Source organism: Leucoraja erinacea, chromosome 5, assembly GCF_028641065.1.
Source record: "Leucoraja erinacea ecotype New England chromosome 5, Leri_hhj_1, whole genome shotgun sequence".
NCBI lineage: Eukaryota > Metazoa > Chordata > Chondrichthyes > Rajiformes > Rajidae > Leucoraja > Leucoraja erinaceus.
Window position 1 is genome coordinate 36,026,032 of NC_073381.1, and position 19,340 is coordinate 36,045,371.

The 19,340-nt window shown below is 39.1% G+C and overlaps 3 protein-coding genes across 4 annotated transcripts in view; 2 read left to right on the forward strand and 1 right to left on the reverse strand.

The window, feature by feature from the left end:
• Positions 1–1,152: 1,152 nt before the first annotated feature.
• Positions 1,153–19,340, reverse strand: part of LOC129697127 (kelch-like protein 29) — a 388,072-nt gene continuing 369,884 nt past the window's right edge. For both annotated transcript variants that reach the window (XM_055635374.1, XM_055635375.1), the window contains exon 13: positions 1,153–6,357. In XM_055635374.1, coding sequence (XP_055491349.1) covers positions 6,174–6,357 — 184 coding nt within the window. In that variant the 3' untranslated portion in view covers positions 1,153–6,173. The remainder of the gene's footprint in view (positions 6,358–19,340) is intronic.
• Positions 12,242–12,685, forward strand: LOC129697130 (protein FAM200C-like). The gene has a single exon (XM_055635377.1). It carries the CDS (start codon positions 12,242–12,244, stop codon positions 12,683–12,685), a length of 444 nt encoding a protein of 147 aa, XP_055491352.1.
• LOC129697129 (protein FAM200C-like) lies at positions 12,764–13,608 on the forward strand. The gene has a single exon (XM_055635376.1). It carries the CDS (start codon positions 12,764–12,766, stop codon positions 13,568–13,570), a length of 807 nt encoding a protein of 268 aa, XP_055491351.1. The 3' UTR covers positions 13,571–13,608.

Genomic DNA, 19,340 nt, shown 5'->3' on the forward strand with positions numbered 1-19,340 from the left:
CAAACAGCAGTAAAACGTACATGGTCGAAGCCAGTCTTCAACATAGTCGAAGGAGGTCTTCTTCATAGTCATGGGAGGTCTTCAACATTATCATGGGATATCTTCAACATAGTCGTAGGAGGCCGTAGACAGCCGTAGGAGGTCGTGGAAGGTCATAGGAGGTCGTAGGTTACTGCGACCTTGATTTTTTTAAGGTCGTCAGAGGTCGCGAATTAGGTCGTGAAAGTGTGACTGGGGCTTTAAGAGCTTGTCCCACTTTCACAACCTAATTCACGACCTCTGCCGAGTTTGCCCTTGACTCGTACTCACAGCATGATCGTCACGAGGTCATAGGAGGTCGTAGGTAGGTCGTGATGCTAGTCGTAGGTACTCGTGGCATCAAGTAGGTCGGGGCATTTTTCTAGTCTGATGAAAAATGTCCACGAGTAAAAAAGGTCGTGAATTAGGTTGTGAAAGTGGGGCAGGCCCTTAACTCAGCAGGTCAGGCAGCATCTTCGGATCCTTACCAGTGTTCTTCAGAGATGCTGCCTGATCCGCTGAGATACTCCAGCACTTTGTGTCTTATTTTATTCAAAATTCTCACAAGCCTAGGCAGCAGCGGCAAAGAAAGAATTTGCGAGAGTGTTAGACCATCAGAAATCATTTGAAATTTATGCATACCATGGCTGGAGCATATGTAGAATATCAATAATTCAAAAATGAGGCATGATTCATGATATATGTTCAAGATTGATACAAGAACTGAGATTATAACTGTTGGTAACAATCTATAGCTGTTTTCTCTCAAGGAAAAAAGGACCATGATGTCACCCAGTAAGTCTTCAAAATTATTCAAAATGCCAACGGAGTCTTCTGAAGAAAAGATGTTTCCATTTGTGTGAAAAACCTCCTTGGCTATAATGTGGTTGGATTGTGGCACTTGCTACCACAGGGTGCATCTGAGTCAAAACACTATGCTTTTAGTAAGGACATTCAGGAGAGATGAATAAGAGAAAAGATTGATATCCTGAATTCAAGTGGATGTGGGGAGACTTATATAGAACATACATATCAACATTGACAGGCATTAATAGACCCAAATGATTTGTTTCTATGTTGTTAATAATATGTAATTTTATAGAAAACTTAAACACAATATCTAAATGAATATTTCACTTTATTGCATACAAAACGGAAGTATATGGTATAATTTGTCATTTCTACTTAAATGCAAAAAAAATCCTTTCTACAGACTTTTATCTAAAACATTCTTCTATTTATGTTAATACTGCAATTGAGGAAAAACATTTCAGATACACTGTTACTCTCTGATGTTCACTGTGTCATTGTGCTTTTTTCACACCAAATGTTATATATTACTTTTGTAGGTCAAACAGATAACATTTTTTAGAATAATTCCGTCCATTTCTGATTGATTCCTTTCGATTGGGAAACATTTTGAATTGTTTCTAAAGAAACCACGAAACGACTGTAGTGCAGCAATAGTAATATTCTTTAAGAGGGGCTGAGGTGGCAGAAACCTGGATTTGAAATTTGTCTTGTGCAGAATTAGATCTCCTAAAGAGCATCGGTTTTAAGCATTACTGGTTGAAAGTGATTCAGCGATTCCAAAATTACACTTCACACTTTCCTCCGAAAAGATGATCAGGGACAGGGATTGGAAGGTTCAGCATTTTATGGTAGTGCAGGTTCTCCAATGACACAATGAGGACTTTTTTCAATTCTATGTTATTAATAATATTTGTTGGAAATTTATAATCGTCATGATGTTCAGTTTAGTGCGTGAAATATATCCTTAACAATAATGTAATGTACTGGATGACCCAGTGGCACAGCTGGAGAGTTGCTGCCCAGATTCGATTATGTGTGTAGAATAGAGCTAGTGTACGGGTGATTGTTGGTCGGCACAGACTCCGTGGGCCGAAGGGCCTGTTTCCACGCTGTACCTCTACACTAAACTGAACTTCTGAGGCAAAAGGTTTTTTTTTCCATTTGATCTTATCATGTGTTTGCACAAAGGAGAATTTTTATTCTATTCAAGTTATAGTGCAGCCCAACTTACCTACTTCCTTATCATGTAGCATCTCTGAGCTCAATGTCATTTCACCATAAGTAGATGTTACGAAAACTATACCTAATTTGTTTCTTGTGACATTTTCTCCTTGTCCTTTTGATTTTATTTCAAATAAATTCTATGCTCATCAAAATGTGAGACAACTTTCATGGGAAATTAACCCTTTTCATCTTCGGATGACAGTTTCAATAGCAATTTCAAGTTCATTTATATTCCATAATGGATGGAACTGACTTCAGAAGGAATTCTACTGCATAACTGTGAATTTATTTTTCAACTTTGTACCTGCCGTTCTGTCAATGTCTTCTTAAGTGAGATTGCACATTTATTGCTGAATATGGTTTGTTAAAAATACATTTTCTTTCATACCTCCATGACTGATATTTGGGAAGATCACAAATAGAATTTGTGGAACAATGTGGCAGGTAGGGCAACATTTTTTTGTGTGGTGTGCACCATTCCATACCCCGGGGTTTAAAGAGACCCTATGGAAAACTTCACATTTGAAAATATTACCACGTTGCAAATGGTCAGTGCTCTGCAAGATTGGGCCTTTCAATGTACGTGCCTGCACATCCAAAAGTAAGTTGAATCTCTTTCCACTAAGAACTGCCTGGAAAATGCGAATGTGGAGCATTATAATGGTGCATTTGTGTGTGGGGGGTGGGAGGTGGAGATTACATATCATCAAGAGTAAAAGTAACTATCTTTGAGGTTCATCTATTTTTTTCCAATCTCTGCAAACCAAGTGAGCATACCAAAATTGGGCAGGTTTAAAAAAGCTGCAGTTTGGCATCTCTAAATATTAGCCGACATGTCAATCAGCAAAAATTATTATTGCACTCTGCTTCTTAATTTAGATGAGTAATAATGCTTAGTAAATGCATGAACATTTCTGCATATTTTGGTTTTGTAGATTAAATGTGCCCCAATGATTCCTCCGGATGATTTTCATACAAAATGTTGGCAAAGATGTATGTAACCACAGTCAATGGATAACCTTTGGTCTTTGCAATGAATGTCTTTCGATAATTGTCATAACAAAAGTCCAGATGAAAGCTAAGTGCTAGAGGAACTCTGGGTCAGGCAGGATCTGTGGAGGAAAATCAACGATGTCTCAGGATAGGGGCCTTCTTCTGAAGAATGGGCCCAACATGAAATGTCTATTTCGCTCCACAGATGCTGCCTGACCCACTGGGTTCCTCCAGCACTTTTCTTTTGCTCGGGATTCCAACATTTGCAGTTCTTTGTGTCGCTAGAGCTGCTTTTTGCCCGAGATTAGGATATATGATTCTGAATATTTCCATGAATTGTTGCGTTTTAGGAATTGGATGAGAAGTGGAGAAGAGGAAGGAAATTGATATACTTTGTTTTCATTGTCTTTGAGTGCATGGTCCTAATACAACTGGTATTTGTTCAAGCTAATGTCATTTGTGATACTAGGATATCTGAGCTAAGACGTTCCAATCTGAGTACTGATATGGCACCACAATCATGGAAACAGATGGTTATGAACTGCTTGTGCTTTGAATGCAAAACCTAAGTGATAATCTCTGAAGCCCTTGTATCACCTCACAAGACCAAACACTGATATAAATGGAAGGACGTCAATGTTATACATAATTGGGATAGGCATTGTAGGTCAATTATTCTAAACTGTACCAAAATGGCGGAATATAAATGTGTATTTTAAGAAATAATTTAAAAAATGAGTTTCAGTGGATTACATCAATTGATAAAGCAAATTCAGAATGAACAAATCTGTATGACATTCTTGTTTCATAAATGTGAAGAGACCCCCATCCTACATGCGGTTGGGCTTTCCTTCAATACATTATTAATGTTTGCATTAAAGTGTCAACAGCAAATATTTTCTGGACCCAAGATGACAACAAGAAAGATCATCTACAGCTATAAATATCACTCCCAGCTCAGTTTGTAAAAGAGTAAGTAAACTTTTGAATTTGTCTATGGAATACAGGACATTTGGTATTGCTTAAATATAGTTTCATGACAATATGATGAGAGGGTGGTTCACTTAAAAAATCGTGAAACTCCAGGTCATACTCTTGCAGCATGTGGAAGGTATGCAAGGAAGGGGACCTTATATTGCAGTGAAGTGGGGTTCTGTAAGAAAATATTATTGATTTAAAGAAGAATTAGATTTTTTTCCAAGATGTTTGTCTCATTCGATATGTATTGCATGTTACCATTTTAATGTAATTTGTTTGCATATTAGTTGAACAGGGAATACTTTATATATGGGCCCAAAGCAACATGGTTAAAAAATACCCTAATAATTTATTAAATAAGATTACAATTGTCAGAAAATACTGTACATAAGTATATTTGGTCCACACATCGTAGTTCTATATATCACTGCTAACGAAAAATTGTGGCTTTATTTGAAAGTTTATTCTGAACTACTATACATGGTATATTAAATATTCATTGGGTTGAAAATCAGGATACTACTTAATATGTGACCGGATAGATCATTTTCATATGGTACAATTTGAAGAGCTGAAGCTGACATGTGTCATACTGGATTTATATAATAAACCTGAAGAAGGGTCTCGACCCGAAACGTCACCCTTTCCTTCTCTCCAGAGATGCTGCCTGTCCCGCTGAGTTACTCCAGCATTTTGTGTCTATCTTCGATTTAAACCAGCATCTGCTGTTCTTTCCTACACATATATAATAAACCTCATTGGTACTGCATAGGTATACACATTATGTAGCGATCCTAAAATGCCACAGATTAGTATGGCATCCATCTTCATTAGATTTTATTACTCAATTCTATTAGCCACTCTGCCATTGATGATTTTGTTAAATCCTATGAGTTTCTTTTAATACCAGATATAAGTTTCTCATCAATTTCTTTCATCTGCTGTCCTCAACCTACCCCTTTCCCCACTATGCATGAAATGTAAGAAATTAGTAAGTGGTAATTCAATTTTAAATATTACGGGGACTTACGAGGATAATATATTTTATCTTTCTACAAAAAAACTATTAGAATATTTTTGAATTTTTAGTAAAATATCTCTCTAATGATCAGATACGTTTGTGTATCAGATTAAAATGGGTCATGTCAAAGTAAGAGAAAATGTCCCCAGCTGAATGGCACCTTTGCATTGGCCACTGTAAAAGTGATTTTGGAAACAAATACTATGCCTCTGTATATTTACTCTAATACTGCATGTTTGCTCTATTTGATCTATGATATAAAGTAATATGGGGAAAAAAAATCAATACAGCTTCAAATATAAGACCTTATAGGTGCATCTTCTGATATCTAATGGCTTTAATCTCATGGTTTCTGCTTAATAACTATCTGAACAACAGTATCATATATTTGCAATAGTTGTTTAAAACACCACCAGTGGGACCACTGATAATAAAACAATGTGGATCTAAAATTCTTCTTTCAAATATAGATTATTTCTAAAATCAATTTTTAAAATTTGACTACATTTGCAACTGAATATTTTGTGTAACTTAAGGAAACTGCCTTTTATCTTGATTTGCTTTTGTTTTTCCAATACTGGCTTGGAAACAGATTGCGTGACTTTGAGGGTAGCTTCACCTTCTGTTCGTTTCAGATATGCACGATGTATGGAAGTATCCAAGCTCCCTCTTGGTATAGTCCCTGAATACTATTGAATTTCTTGAAATCTTCAGCACATTTTCTGGGATTGCTTGAGCTCTGTGGGACCGTCGTTTGCTTTTAGTGAATTGTTTACATGCTGCTGCTCTGGTACTGCAGATGTTACACTCCACAAACCGATTTACCTTCTAAATGGCCATAACAATATAAAGGTAAACTGTTTGAAAGCAAAACTGATGATTGTTATAAAGCAGGCATTCTTACCTGAATTGCCTATTATCTAAAACAAGTGCCATGTCTTGTGACACTACTAGAAGTACCATAAGTTATACTATAATACATCCATAGGGTATTTTGCCCTATTCCACCTAATGGTGACTATGGAATCTACATTCAATGTAGACAGTAAAGAGCAACATATTCATTGTTTTAACGCACTGCAGCAGCAGAATAAAACAATTTAGGAACTGGTTTAGTCTCACAGTGTCAACCACTTTGAATGTATTTTTTGATGACTACACATCCATGCCTGAACACTGGGCAAGGCATGTTTGGCAGGAGTGTCCAGTTGTTACTGCAGGGATCGTACGTTTCCATATTTCCTAATGCAGGTCCTTCACTGCTGACTATCCCTCCAGTAGCATAGATTTTCCCATCCAGGACTAAGGCACTGTAATATAAATAAGCAGTGTGAGTTAACTATTCAAGTAATCATCATAATTCTAAGTTCAAGATAAATGGGTACATTTTCAATTGCCACTTATATGTGTCTGACAATTTTTAATTTGCTGTTTACAAGCTTTATTCTTCAACATTGTAGACACAGTGTATGAATGGATACTTTTTCAATGGAAATGTTTTGAGAATTGTTATCCGGCAACAAAATCTGCTTGAAAGTGTGAAGAAATAAAAAACAAGGGAGAGTTCAATTTCAATGATGTCAGCAGGGGAAGGTACATGTTGTCAATTAAAAGGTTATTTCATTAAAAGATGATATTTACCATGTAGTCACTAGATTGATATAAAAATCAAAAAGGTTCACTCATGTCCTTAATTTGTTGCCTTAACTATGGTATAGATCTTAGAAGATTAAAGAGTGCAGATGCTGAAATCTGGAACAAAGATATATACGCTGGAAAAAATAAGCAGGTCAAGGAGCATCTGTAGAAGCAGAAGTCAATGTTTGGATTGAGATTCTGCGTCAAAACTCTGATCTTACTCTAGAAGCACAGCAATATGGATTACATAACTATTTATTCAATTGTAAAATATCCATTCGTACAGTTGATTTTTTTTGAGAATCATCCTTCATTTGAAAACCCCATGATCTTGAATATTCAACACAGACATTATGGGCCTAAGGGCTTGTTCCTGTGTTGTGTTGTTTTGTTCCATGAACTTCAACACGTAACCTATTTTTAAGCCACATTTCTCGAACAGCTCTGATGTCATTGTATGCACGTCTATCAGAACACGCAAACTTTATATGTCTATTTTGTAACCATTGTTGTTAACCTTTGTCTTATTGTATAAATTTTGCTGAATTCTTTAAAACAAGTTCTCAGAAAAAGAACTCAATCTCACAATTGTCTTTGCTGATTTTGCCTCTCTCCTCTCTTGAAGGCATCGAGTTCCTCTGGGGACATGGTTTTGCGCGCCTCTCTCAAGTGATCAGATTCAGTGGTGAGTGCTGATATGTTCTTTGATTCCTCTTGCTCTCATACGTTTGTACATGTTCTGGGATGACGATAAGAAGACTTTCCCTAGAGTTTTCCTTGTCTGCAAGGCTCAGCTACAAAATAATTTCACTGTGCTGTTACAGGGACAGAAGGCTTGTATGACATATTGACAATTTGATACCTTCAATAGTTTCAGGCATGAGACAGATGTATCTGGGGACAGTTGTTCTAAAATCGTACAGTTAGCCTCCAGCACACATTTCACCTGGTAGTATTCTCAGTTCAGAGTCACAACTTCAAGCCCCACTATAGGGTTTTGACACATTCAATAATGCATCAAGACATTGCTAAGGAGAGATATCATGTTACTTGAGATTCCTTATTTTTGAACAATATAAAATAAGGCCATCCACCCCACTGAGACTATGTCATTGGATTCTTATTATTTCACCCTGCACCCACCACATATTCTTGTAACTTATTAACATCAACTTGCCCCCGATGTTACCTTTCATTAATGCTAGGTGCATAGTGAGAGCGTGCAAACTCCACATAGACAACAATGCAGGTCAAACTGGAACCTGGGTGTTAGGAGCTGTGAAGTAAGTTATATTGATTGCAATGGTGTAATCGTTCAGTTCTGTTGTTAATCTGGGGACCTATTTACACTTGGGTTTATTTAAAATATCTGCTGGTTCTACTCAAAGACCAGCTGAAAAATCCTGTGATAGATACAAAAAGCTGAAGTGTTTCAGTGGGTCAGACAGCATCTCTGGAGAAAAAGAGTAGAAAAAGAAAAATCCTGTGTTTGGTCTAACATTTATCCCTTGCTAAAGCCTGCAACATGTGATTTTGTCATTTATCTCACTGCTAGCCATCCAGAAATTGGTCATTGTTATAAATACATTAAAAAACTTCAAAGTACTTAATTGACTGCAAAGCAATTCAGGATGTCATCGGCGCATGAAAGGTGCTAGATATAGTGCCATAATGTTTGGGACCAAGAACCCATCATTTATTTATTTACCTCTGTACACCACAATTTGAGATTTTTAATAGAAAAAAAATCACGTGGTTAAAGTGCACATTGTCAGATTTTAATAAAGGCAATTTTTTATACATTTTGGTTTCACCATGTAGAAATTACAGCAATGTTTATACATACCCCCCCATTTCAGGGCACCATAATGTTTGGGACACAGCAATGTCATGTCATTGAAAGTAGGCATGTTTAATATTTTGTTGCATAAACTTTGCATGCAATGACTGTTTGAAGTCTATGATTCATAGACATCACCAGTTGTTGGGTATCTTCCCTGGTATTGCAGCCATCTTTAGCTTATGCTTGTTTTGGGAGCTAGTCCCCTTCAGTTTTCTCTTCAGCATATAAAATGCATGCTCCATTGGGTTCAGATTGGTTAATTGACTTGGCCACTCAAGAATTGAACATTTTTTTAGCATTGAAAAACTCCCTTGTTGCTTTAGCAGTATGTTTGGAATCATTGTCTTGCTGTAGAATGAGCTGCCGGCCAATGAGTTTGTAGGCATGTGCTTGAACTTGAGCAGATAGGATGTGCCTATACAGTTCAGAATTCATTATGCTACTACCATCAGCAGTTGTATCATCAATGAAGATAAGTGAGCCAATACCTTCAGCAGTCATACGTGCCCAGGCCACCACCATGTTTCACAGATGAGGTGGTATGCTTTGGGTCGTGGGCAGTTCCTTCTCTCCTCCATACTTTGCTCTTGCAATCACTCTGATATAAATTAATCTTCATCTCATCTGTCCACAAGACCTTGTTTTCCAGAACTATGGTTGCTCTTTTAAGTACTTCTTGGCAAACTGTAACCTGGCCATCCTATTTTTGCAGCTAACCAGTGGTTTGCATCTTGCAGTGTAGCCTCTGTATTTCTGTTCATGAAGTCTTCTGCAGACAGTGGTCATTGACAAATCCACACTCCCGAATAGTGTTTCTGATCTGTCGGACAGGTGTTTGGGGATTTTTCTTTATTATGGAGATAATTATTCTGTCATTAGTTGCGGAGGTCTTCCTTGGCCTGCCAGTCCCTTTGCGATTAGTAAGCTCACCAGTGCTTTATTTCTTAATGATGTTCCAAACAGTTGATTTTGGTAAGCCTAAGGTTTGGCTGATGTCTCTAACAGTTTTATTCTTGTTTCTCAGTCTCATAATGGCTTCTTTGACTTTCATTGGCACAACTTTGGTCGTCATGTTGATAAAGAGTTTCCAAAGGTGACTGAAAGACTAGAGGAAAGACTAGGCGCTGAGAGCTCTCTTATACCTGCATTTAGGAGGCATTTAAACACACCTGAGCAATTCCAAACACCTGTGAAGCCATGTGTCCCAAACATTATGGTGCCCTGAAATGAGAGGACTATGTATAAACACAGTTGTAATTTCTACACGGTGATTGGCCTCATCAGCAACAACGATGAGTTGGCCTACAGGGAGGAGGTCCAGCACTTAGCAGCATGGTGCGCTGACAACAACCTGGCCCTTAACTCCAAGAAGACCAAGGAGCTCATTGTAGACTTCAGGAAGTCCAGAGGCGGCACGCACAACCCCATCCACATTAACGGGACGGAGGTGGAACGTGTTTCTAGCTTCAGGTTCCTGGGAGTCAACATCTCCGATGACCTCTCTTGGACCCACAATACCTCTACTCTGATCAAGAAGGCTCACCAGCGTCTCTTCTTCCTGAGGAGACTGAAGAAGGTCCATCTGTCTCCTCAGATCCTGGTGAACTTCTACCATTGCACCATCGAGAGCATCCTTACCAACTGCATCACAGTATGGTATGGCAACTGCTCTGTCTCCGACCGGAAGGCATTGCAGAGGGTGGTGAAAATTGCCCAACGCATCACCGGTTCCACGCTCCCCTCCATTGAGTCTGTCCAAAGCAAGCATTGTCTGCGGAGGGCGCTCAGCTTCGCCAAGGACTGCTCTCACCCCAACCATGGACTGTTTACCCTCCTACCATCCGGGCGCTACAGGTCTCTCCGTTGCCAAACCAGCAGGTCGAGGAACAGCTTCTTCCCGGCGGCTGTCACTCTACTCAACAACATACCTCGGTGACTGCCAATCACTCCCCCCCCCCCCGGACACTTATTATTATTTATTCAAATCATTTGCTATGTCGCTCTTCCAGGGAAATGCTAAATGCATTTCGTTGTCTCTGTACTGTACACTGACAATTAAAATTGAATCTGAATCTGAATCTGAATCTGTACATGGTGAAACCAAAATGTTTAAAAATACCCTTGAATAAAATCTGGCAATGTGCACTTTAACCACATGTGATTTTTTTCTATACAAATCTCAAATTGTGGAGTACAGAGACAAATAAATAAAGGATTGTTTTTTGTCTGAAACATTATGGAGCACACTGTCAATGCAAGTTCTTTCTTTATCTGCTTTAGTTCCTTAAACAGTAAATGATTTGCATAATTTAATGTGATAGATACATGGAAATATGCTTTGGGAAGTAACTAACAAATGCAAGCTCTGTTGCTCTGAGAACATTTCATAAAAAACTGGAGAAATTATTCATGAAATGAAGTACAATTTCCCATAAATTGAGAACAATATATGATAACTTGTTCAAAATCACTTGAGTTTTGTTTTAAATTTGATTGACTTGTAACCATTTGTACACTTTGCATTGAGCGCAATTAACTCTAAGGCAGACTAAGAAACCTATAATTACTGTCCAAATTATTTATGGCAAAATATTTTGCATAGAGCAGCAAGGTCATTTCCTGAAATCTTCTGTTTGCCAACATCATAGTGACTGCATTTAAGCTAATTTGTACAATGAACTGCAAGCCTTTTTGTTGAAACAAATTGACCAAAAACACTGTGCTCCTTTGCTCAGCTTTAAATGTCTTTCTGAGGAAAGCCAAGGCAGAAAAAGCTGGAAGCAATCAGCAGGTCAGGCAGCCTCCGTGGAAAGAGAAGCAGAGTTAACATTTCATATCAAAGACCCTTCAACAGAACCAGATTTAGTCAAAGAATCCTTGACTGGAAACATTGACAGGGATAATCTGCTCTTCATTCTTGTGAATGTTGACCAATGATAGTGTCGGTCTTTAACGTGACCCTTGAACAGTTTGATCACTTTATTGGGACAAGCACACCATAAAGAATGATTGTGGATCCAAAAGGAGTGTGGATCACATTACATTGCAACTTGAATATCAATATGCTGCAATAGGAGAGAGTTAGGAGTCCATCAGAAAATAAATTATTAAAACAAATGAAGAGGTGAAATTAATAGCTAAAACTTTGTTTGTAGGAGCATAAGATAAAGGTGGCCAGGTAACCTGCACTACCATGCCTGATCTTGAACCCTACCATTTATCCCGCTTTATTCTTGCCTTCCTTGATTTCAAAAACAAATCCTTGCATTAGACCAGCGGTTCTTAACCTGGGGGTCGTTTGGGGTTTTTCTGGGGGTCATAAATAACATGTCCATTTGTTGAGCCCATTTTTAGGAACCTAACAAAGGTACATACCACTCACAGTATTTTGTTCGCGTATGTGCGTTCGTATACGCACACGAACTGTGTGTGGCCTGGATCATGTGCGATCGAGGCTCATGCTTGCCAACTGCCGTGTGTTAGCGTTCGTGCAGGGCCAAACTGTGAGTAGGCCTTACATTTACCCATTTTCACTATAATTTCATAATGGCACTTTAGTTCAGATCACATAGAACAAATTAGTGTAATTAATTCTCACAAATCACGGTCGTTTTGAGGCCACGAGTGTGTGCTACATTGAAGTTGTGAACCATGTCACCACGTATAGTGATGCATTTCTCAAGTTCGGCTTCACAAGCATTGTTCAAAAATCCATGGTCAAGCCACAATGTGTTATCTGTGCCAAGGTTTTGAGCCACAAGAACTTGAAGCCCAACAAACTAAAGATCCATTCGGAGTCTTGTCACAGCGACCTGGCGGGGAAGGGCGTGGACTATTTCAAACGAAAAGAAGCCGCACTCAAGGGTTCCCACATCGATTCAACGGGTCACTACACTTGTCAAATTGAAGCAGTGCTGGAAGCTTCATACCAGATTGCTTATCGAATCGCACAGACTAAGAAACCTCACACCATCGGTGAAGAGCTTATCAAGCCATGCCTTCTCGAAGCAGCAAAGTTGGTGCTGGGGGAACAGCAGTCAAACAAGTTCAGGCAGATTTCCCTTTCTAATGACACAGTCAAAAGTCAAATCTCGGATATGAGTGATGATATTCTGCTGCAAGTAGTGAGTGGTGTGAAGAGCAGTCCAGTGTATTAATTGCAACTGGACAAGTCAACAGATGTTACCTCATGTTCCCAACTGCTGGTCTATGTTCGTTACCTCGACGTAGAAACCATGAAGGAGGAGTACCTGTTCGCGGAGCCATTGGCCACCACCACTCGGGGAGATATGTTCAGAATGCTGGAAGCCTTCCTCATCAAACATGAGCTTGGCTGGGAACGACTTGTCGGGGTGTGTACAGATGGGGCATCTTCCATGGCCGGATGCAGATCCGGCTTCAAAGCCTTCGTGAAGGATGTCGCTCAACATGTCTCCTTCGCCTACTGCATGATACATCGCCATGCTTTAGCGATGAAGACTCTCCCTCCTGGTCTTCGAGAAGTGCTTTCAGATGTGGTGAAGATTGGGAACCACATTCGAGAGAGCGCAACAAACTCAAGAATCTTCAAAGCAATGTGTGAAGAAATGGGCGCCAATTTCACTGTGCCGATATTACACACAGAGGAGCGCTGGCTTTTGCGTGGTAAAGTTCTCAATCGTGTGATTCAACTTCGAGAGGAAATAGCGCTGTTCTTGGAGAGAGGGTGTACCGAGAAGGAGAATCAGCTTCATGAAAACATGCAGGATGAACTGTTCATGATGAAGGTTGCTTACTTGGCTGACTTATTCGCCGAGGTGAATTCCTTGAAACTGTCACTTCAAGGAAACCTCCCAATGTTACACATGGCTTGTGACAAAGTGGCAGCGTTCAGGAGGAAGATTCACCTTCACCAGAGAAGAGTCCAGGACGGTTATATGACTACCTTTCCTGAGATGATGACTCTCCTAGATGCTATGCCAGATTCTGAATGCCTCTTCCACAAGGCGATCTCAACCCACCTTCTGGCTATTAGTGAAGCCATCGAACATTACTTCGCCTGACTGGACGACAGTTCTCGTGATGAATGGATCGTCCAACCCTTTTCCGTTGAAGACGTTGCCATCGGCGATACTGATGTGGCCGCAAAGGTTGAATTTTACTGAATTCGTGAAGACACGCAGCTCAAGAGTGACTTCATGGAACAAGTGCTCGCCATGTTTTGGCTGAAAGTGAAGGATTGTCCTGTTGTTTCGAAGAGGCCCTGACCATATTGGTCCAGTCCCCCTCAACCTATCGCTGTGAGGCTGGATTCTCAACCATGGTAACTCTGAAAACGAAGGCCCGCAATAGGCTTGTGCTTGACGCTGACATGAGGTGCTGCCTGTCGAGCATTCGTCCTTGTTTTGATCGCCCGATGGCTCCGAAGCAATTTCAGCCATCCCATTGACTGAGTATTGGCAGACATGTTTTAATAAATCAGGCTGTTTTTTTTTCAATTTTTGTTTCAGGGGTCACGGTACTGACCAAGAATGTCTGATGGGGTCGTGGGGCCAAAAAGGTTAAGAACCACTGCATTAGACACAAATCACCTTAATTCTGTGGATAATTTCATGGCTAATTACTTTGCTTACAATTTTCTTGCCACAATCCAATTAAAATAGTTGTCAGTTTTCACTTCGAACAGAGCAATATCCTACAGCTAGATGTCACTGCTGAATTCAGTACAAAGGGGTGACGATTAAGTAAATGTCGTCTGTCAAGCATTCTCTTTTCTAAACCATACTCATCATTATATTATTGGTTTAAAGCCTAACCTAATTTCTAAAATGTTTCTGCACATGGGGAAATAAAATAATTCTTTGTAGATACTGACCAATCCAGTTCATCGGGAGATTTCACTGACACATGCTTGTAGTAATTATATTCATGCAATGAAATGGTTTTTAAATATTTATTCTGTACGTATCTCTTTAACATATTGTTCTACTGTTGGTGGATTAGTATGCTAAATAATTTGAATAAAAATCAGGAATTTAGAAAAATTTGTATCTAATATGGGAGACTTTATATTTAACTTTGATTAATTTATTTTCATTATGGCCAGCAAATAAGATAAACTATATTTTCAACATTGCATGTAAAAACACTTCTAAGAATTTAAATAAAAATTGATATTCTGTGTTTCAGGATTTTAATGGGGGTGTGGACAGACAGGCTTTCTTTAAAACCTTTTCTGTAGCATAAGGCCCCACCTTTTACACAGAAGGAAAAATCTACTAGAATGTAGAGTTCTTACCTTCAAATAAGTATGACAAACACTTAGATGCAAAATATGCTTGATTTTTACATCAGGATTCTGACCTTTTAATTTTTGCTACAACCATGATGACCTTGCAGTGTTTTTGACCAACTTACCATTTTGCAAAGTTTCTGAACAATTTTAAGTCATGAACCTCATTAAACTGAGATTGTTTAAATCTATTTAAATTAATACTGTGGTGGTGAAAATACTGTGATTCACCACACATTCTGAACATTCATCTGATCTGTAGTTATTCGTGGATGTAGTGTTATAACTGGAAATCTTCCTGTTGTAAAATTAGATGGTCTAATATAAATTTTGGAAAATTATGTTGACCTCTAAATTGACAAATTCTTGCTTGGATTTTGGGTACGACAGCAATGCATATCAAGAAATCATAAGACACTGTAAAAGAGCCAGGGAGCAAGTACACTGGACAATTATAAAGTGTTAAGATTTATTATCTAGAGTATTTCTGATGCCAGATAAGTGTAAATAAGCCAAGGATCATGCTGTTATGAAATAGCAATCAAATAATATAATTAGTTACTAATATTAAAATCAAGTCAGCACTGCTGAAAGTTAAAAGAGCACTCTTTTGTAAATAAAAGTTTGTAAAACCTTTTTCCTTTTAGAGAGATGGATTTTATATATTATCAGCAAGTGCTAGGTTATTGCCTTTCAATACTATTCATATTCTCTTGCTACTGGAACACAAACATGTAGGGTCGAATACCGTTACTGTTCTGCTCCAAATTAAGCTATAATCAGCTATTTTAATTACTAATTCCCCTAATACTTAATTTAAAAAACGGTTTCAGTTATTGGACATTGTTGTCTTAGTACCTAGTTTTTTTTTTGGGGGGGGGGGGGGGGGGGGGGGGGGGGGAAGTATGTCTTTTCTGTGAAATGAAAACTATAATTTCATATGCAGCCACACGTCTCCTGAGTGGGCAATGAGGTGTCCAGATGAATGGGCAATGAGGTGTCCAGATGATGGGCAGTTGGTTGCATTGTGTTTCATGGGTTGGACATTGCAGATTTTATGCCTGTGGCTGATGTTTGCCAGAAATGCTTTTACAGTTGTTCTGCAAGGTCTTTGTGAGAGTTTGGAATGTTTCTCATGCTTTGGGTGGATACACTGCCTTGGTGATTTCCTGGGTGATTACAGGACAGAGAGGAGATGAGGATGAGGGATCCATCTATGACAGCAGGAGGGAATTATATTTACTAAAGGAAGAGGACATCTCAGAGACACTAGAATAGAAAGCATAATGTTGGGAGCAGATATTGTGGGGATGGGGGGGGGAATTGAAAGTAGGTGATAGGGGATAAAGTGAATGAAATCAACGAGTACAGGAGGCAGTCCCGATGCAGTTGTCAATGTAGAAGGTTGAGGGGGGATCTTATAGAAACTTACAAAATTCTTAAGGGGTTGGACAGGCTAGATGCAGGAAGATTGTTCCCGATGCTGGGGAAGTCCCGAACAAGGGGTCACAGTTTAAGGATAAGGGGGAAATCTTTTAGGACCGAGATGAGGAAAACATTTTTCACACAGAGTGGTGAATCTCTGGAATTCTCTGCCACAGAAGGTAGTTGAGGCCAGTTCATTGGCTATATTTAAGAGGGACTTAGATGTGGCCCTTGTGGCTAAAGGGATCAGGGGGTATGGAGAGAAGGCAGGTACAGGATTCTGCCATGATCATATTGAATGGTGGTGCAGGCTCGAAGGGCAGAATGGTCTACTCCTGCATCTATTTTCTATGTTTCTATGTTTCTATGTAGTGGAGAAAATGTTGGGGCAAGGTGCCAGTGTACGTTTGAAACATGGATTATTTAATAAAAAGGCAGACATAGCTGGGGCCCATGCGAGTGCATATGGATACACCTTCAACTTGAAGAAAGTGGGGGAGTCAAAAGAGAAATTGTTGAGGGCATGGACACATTTCTGACATCTCGAAATGGAATGCATTGTGTTACCAGTCTTTCTGTCCATGAAAGCAGTCATTGAGCTTGGACATGTCTGTGAAAGAACTGAAAAAAGCAGAACCATCTTTGCTCAGGACGTGCAACATTGTAATTAACATTTACAATATTACACTTCCTGTGAAGGCAACAAGAAAACAACATTTAAAGAACATAACAATGCAAGAATAATAAAGCAGATTTCAGCAGGTTACATGGTCTTTCAGTTATCTTCACATATCTTGCATGCCAAATCCTCTCAAACTAGTATCTCATTAATCTGAAGAAGGGTTTCGGCCCAAAACGTTGCCTATTTCCTTCGCTCCATAGATGCTGCTGCACCCGCTGAGTTTCTCCAGCCTTTTTTTGTACCTTCCTATCTCATTAACTATGTGGTTCAAGTTAAACATCAACAACAGATGAAATGCACAAATCAATTCCAGGAAAACAAACAATACACCACCAAAATCAAGATGGGCCTTGGGTTGGGTGGTCATTAGTGATCTCTGGTACTTCAGGAAGAAACAGTAATGCAGTAATACTGGGAACTAGTGTCAAATGGCTTCAATAACCTCTGAATCATGTGACCAATGTGTAATGTAAATCTCATGCATAGAAAAGGTATATCATAAGCTGCGATATTAAACCATCAAACATTGACACAAACACCACAAAACAGAGAAAACATCAATGTTAGACATTATTTGTTTATTTAAGAAAGAAGATTCTTTAAATGCAAAATAGGTAAATTCTTGCAGGACAGATGTCCACAAAAGATAATTAATATTAAATATTTATTTGGCCATAGAGAGATAATGGTTCAATGGTGCTGATTAAATTCATTGTGGATACATCTATGTTTTTCTGTGTGCATGTTTTTTTGCCTCTCTCGCATTTGGGGACTTAATGTTATAGTTATGTGAAGAACACTAGCATTGAAGTCTACTGCAGACAAATGATATTACAAATAACATGCTGTGCTGGGAACAGTAATACAATTAGGATTGAAAGAAAATAGATGGACTCACCCTGCCCATAAATATTACATTCAAGGCTTCCCACTTCAATGATGAATTTACATAAATGATGCAAGTACCTTTCTCATGTGCACAGCTTTCTCTATATTATTATCACAAAATGGTGAAAAACTAAAATAATGCTATTTTTTAAATTATATGAAGAATTATGCTGGAGTGACATCTACTATGCTCCTTAAAAATACTAGTTCACAGCATGATAGTGGTTGTATGAGGAAACTATTCCAGATTGCCCATTTCGTACTTAAAGAGGAAAATAGATCATAATTAAAGTTGAAATCAATAGCATTTATCAAGAAATGTAGTGAAACACTTTGTTTTGCCTGATATCCAATCAGATCAGATAATGCCATATTTTAATACAATCAAGTCAAACTCAAGTACAATAGATAGAGCAAAGGGGGAAGTTACAGTGCAGAATATAGTTCCCAGCAATGTAGCGTGTTATTTCACAAGATAATGTCCAATGTCTGCAATGGATTAGAGGTGAATCAGACAGTACCATAGCTTTTGCACTTTCTTATATTCGTACGGTTAGATTTCAGTAAAATGAAAACCATAGAGTAGACAAACATGCTGGAGAAACTCAGCGGGTGAGGCAGTATCTATGGAGCGAAGGAATAGGTGAAGTTTCGGGTCGAGCCTTCTTCAGATAATGAAAACCTCAAAGTTTATCCTTCTGAAATTTATACTATTGGTACGAAGCTGGGGGGAAGTGTTAGCTGTGAGGAGGATGCTAGGAGGCTGCGAGGTGACTTGGATAGGCTGGGTGAGTGGGCAAATGCATGGCAGATGCAGTATAATGTGGATAAATGTGAGGTTATCCACTTTGGTGGCAAAAACAGGAAAGTAGACTATTATCTGAATGGTGGCCAATTAGGAAAAGGGGAGATGCAACAAGACCTGGGTGTCATGGTACACCAGTCATTAAAAGTAGGCATGCAGGTGCAGCAGGCAGTGAAGAAAGCGAATGGTATGTTAGCATTCATAGCAAAAGGATTTGAGTATAGGAGCAGGGAGGTTCTACTGCAGTTGTACAGGGTCTTGGTGAGACCACACCTGGAGTATTGCATACAATTTTGGTCTCCCAATCTGTGGAAAGACATTCTTGCCATAGAGGGAGTACAGAGAAGGTTCACCAGACTCATTCCTGGGATGTCAGGACTTTCACATGAAGAAAGACTGGATAGACTTGGCTTGTACTTGCTAGAATTTAGAAGATTGAGGGGGGGGGGGGGGGGGGGGGGGGGGGGGGGGGGGGTCTTATAGAAACTTACAAAATTCTTAAGGGGTTGGACAGGCTAGATGCAGGATGTTGGGGAAGTCCAGAACAAGGGGTCACAGTTTTAGGATAAGGGGGAAATCTTTTAGGACCAAGATAAGGAAAACATTTTTCACACAGAGAGTGGTGAATCTCTGGAATTCTCTGCCACAGAAGGTAGTTGAGGCCAGTTCATTGGCTATATTTAAGAGGGAGTTAGATGTGGCCCTTGTGGCTAAAGGGATCAGTGGGTATGGAGAGAAGGC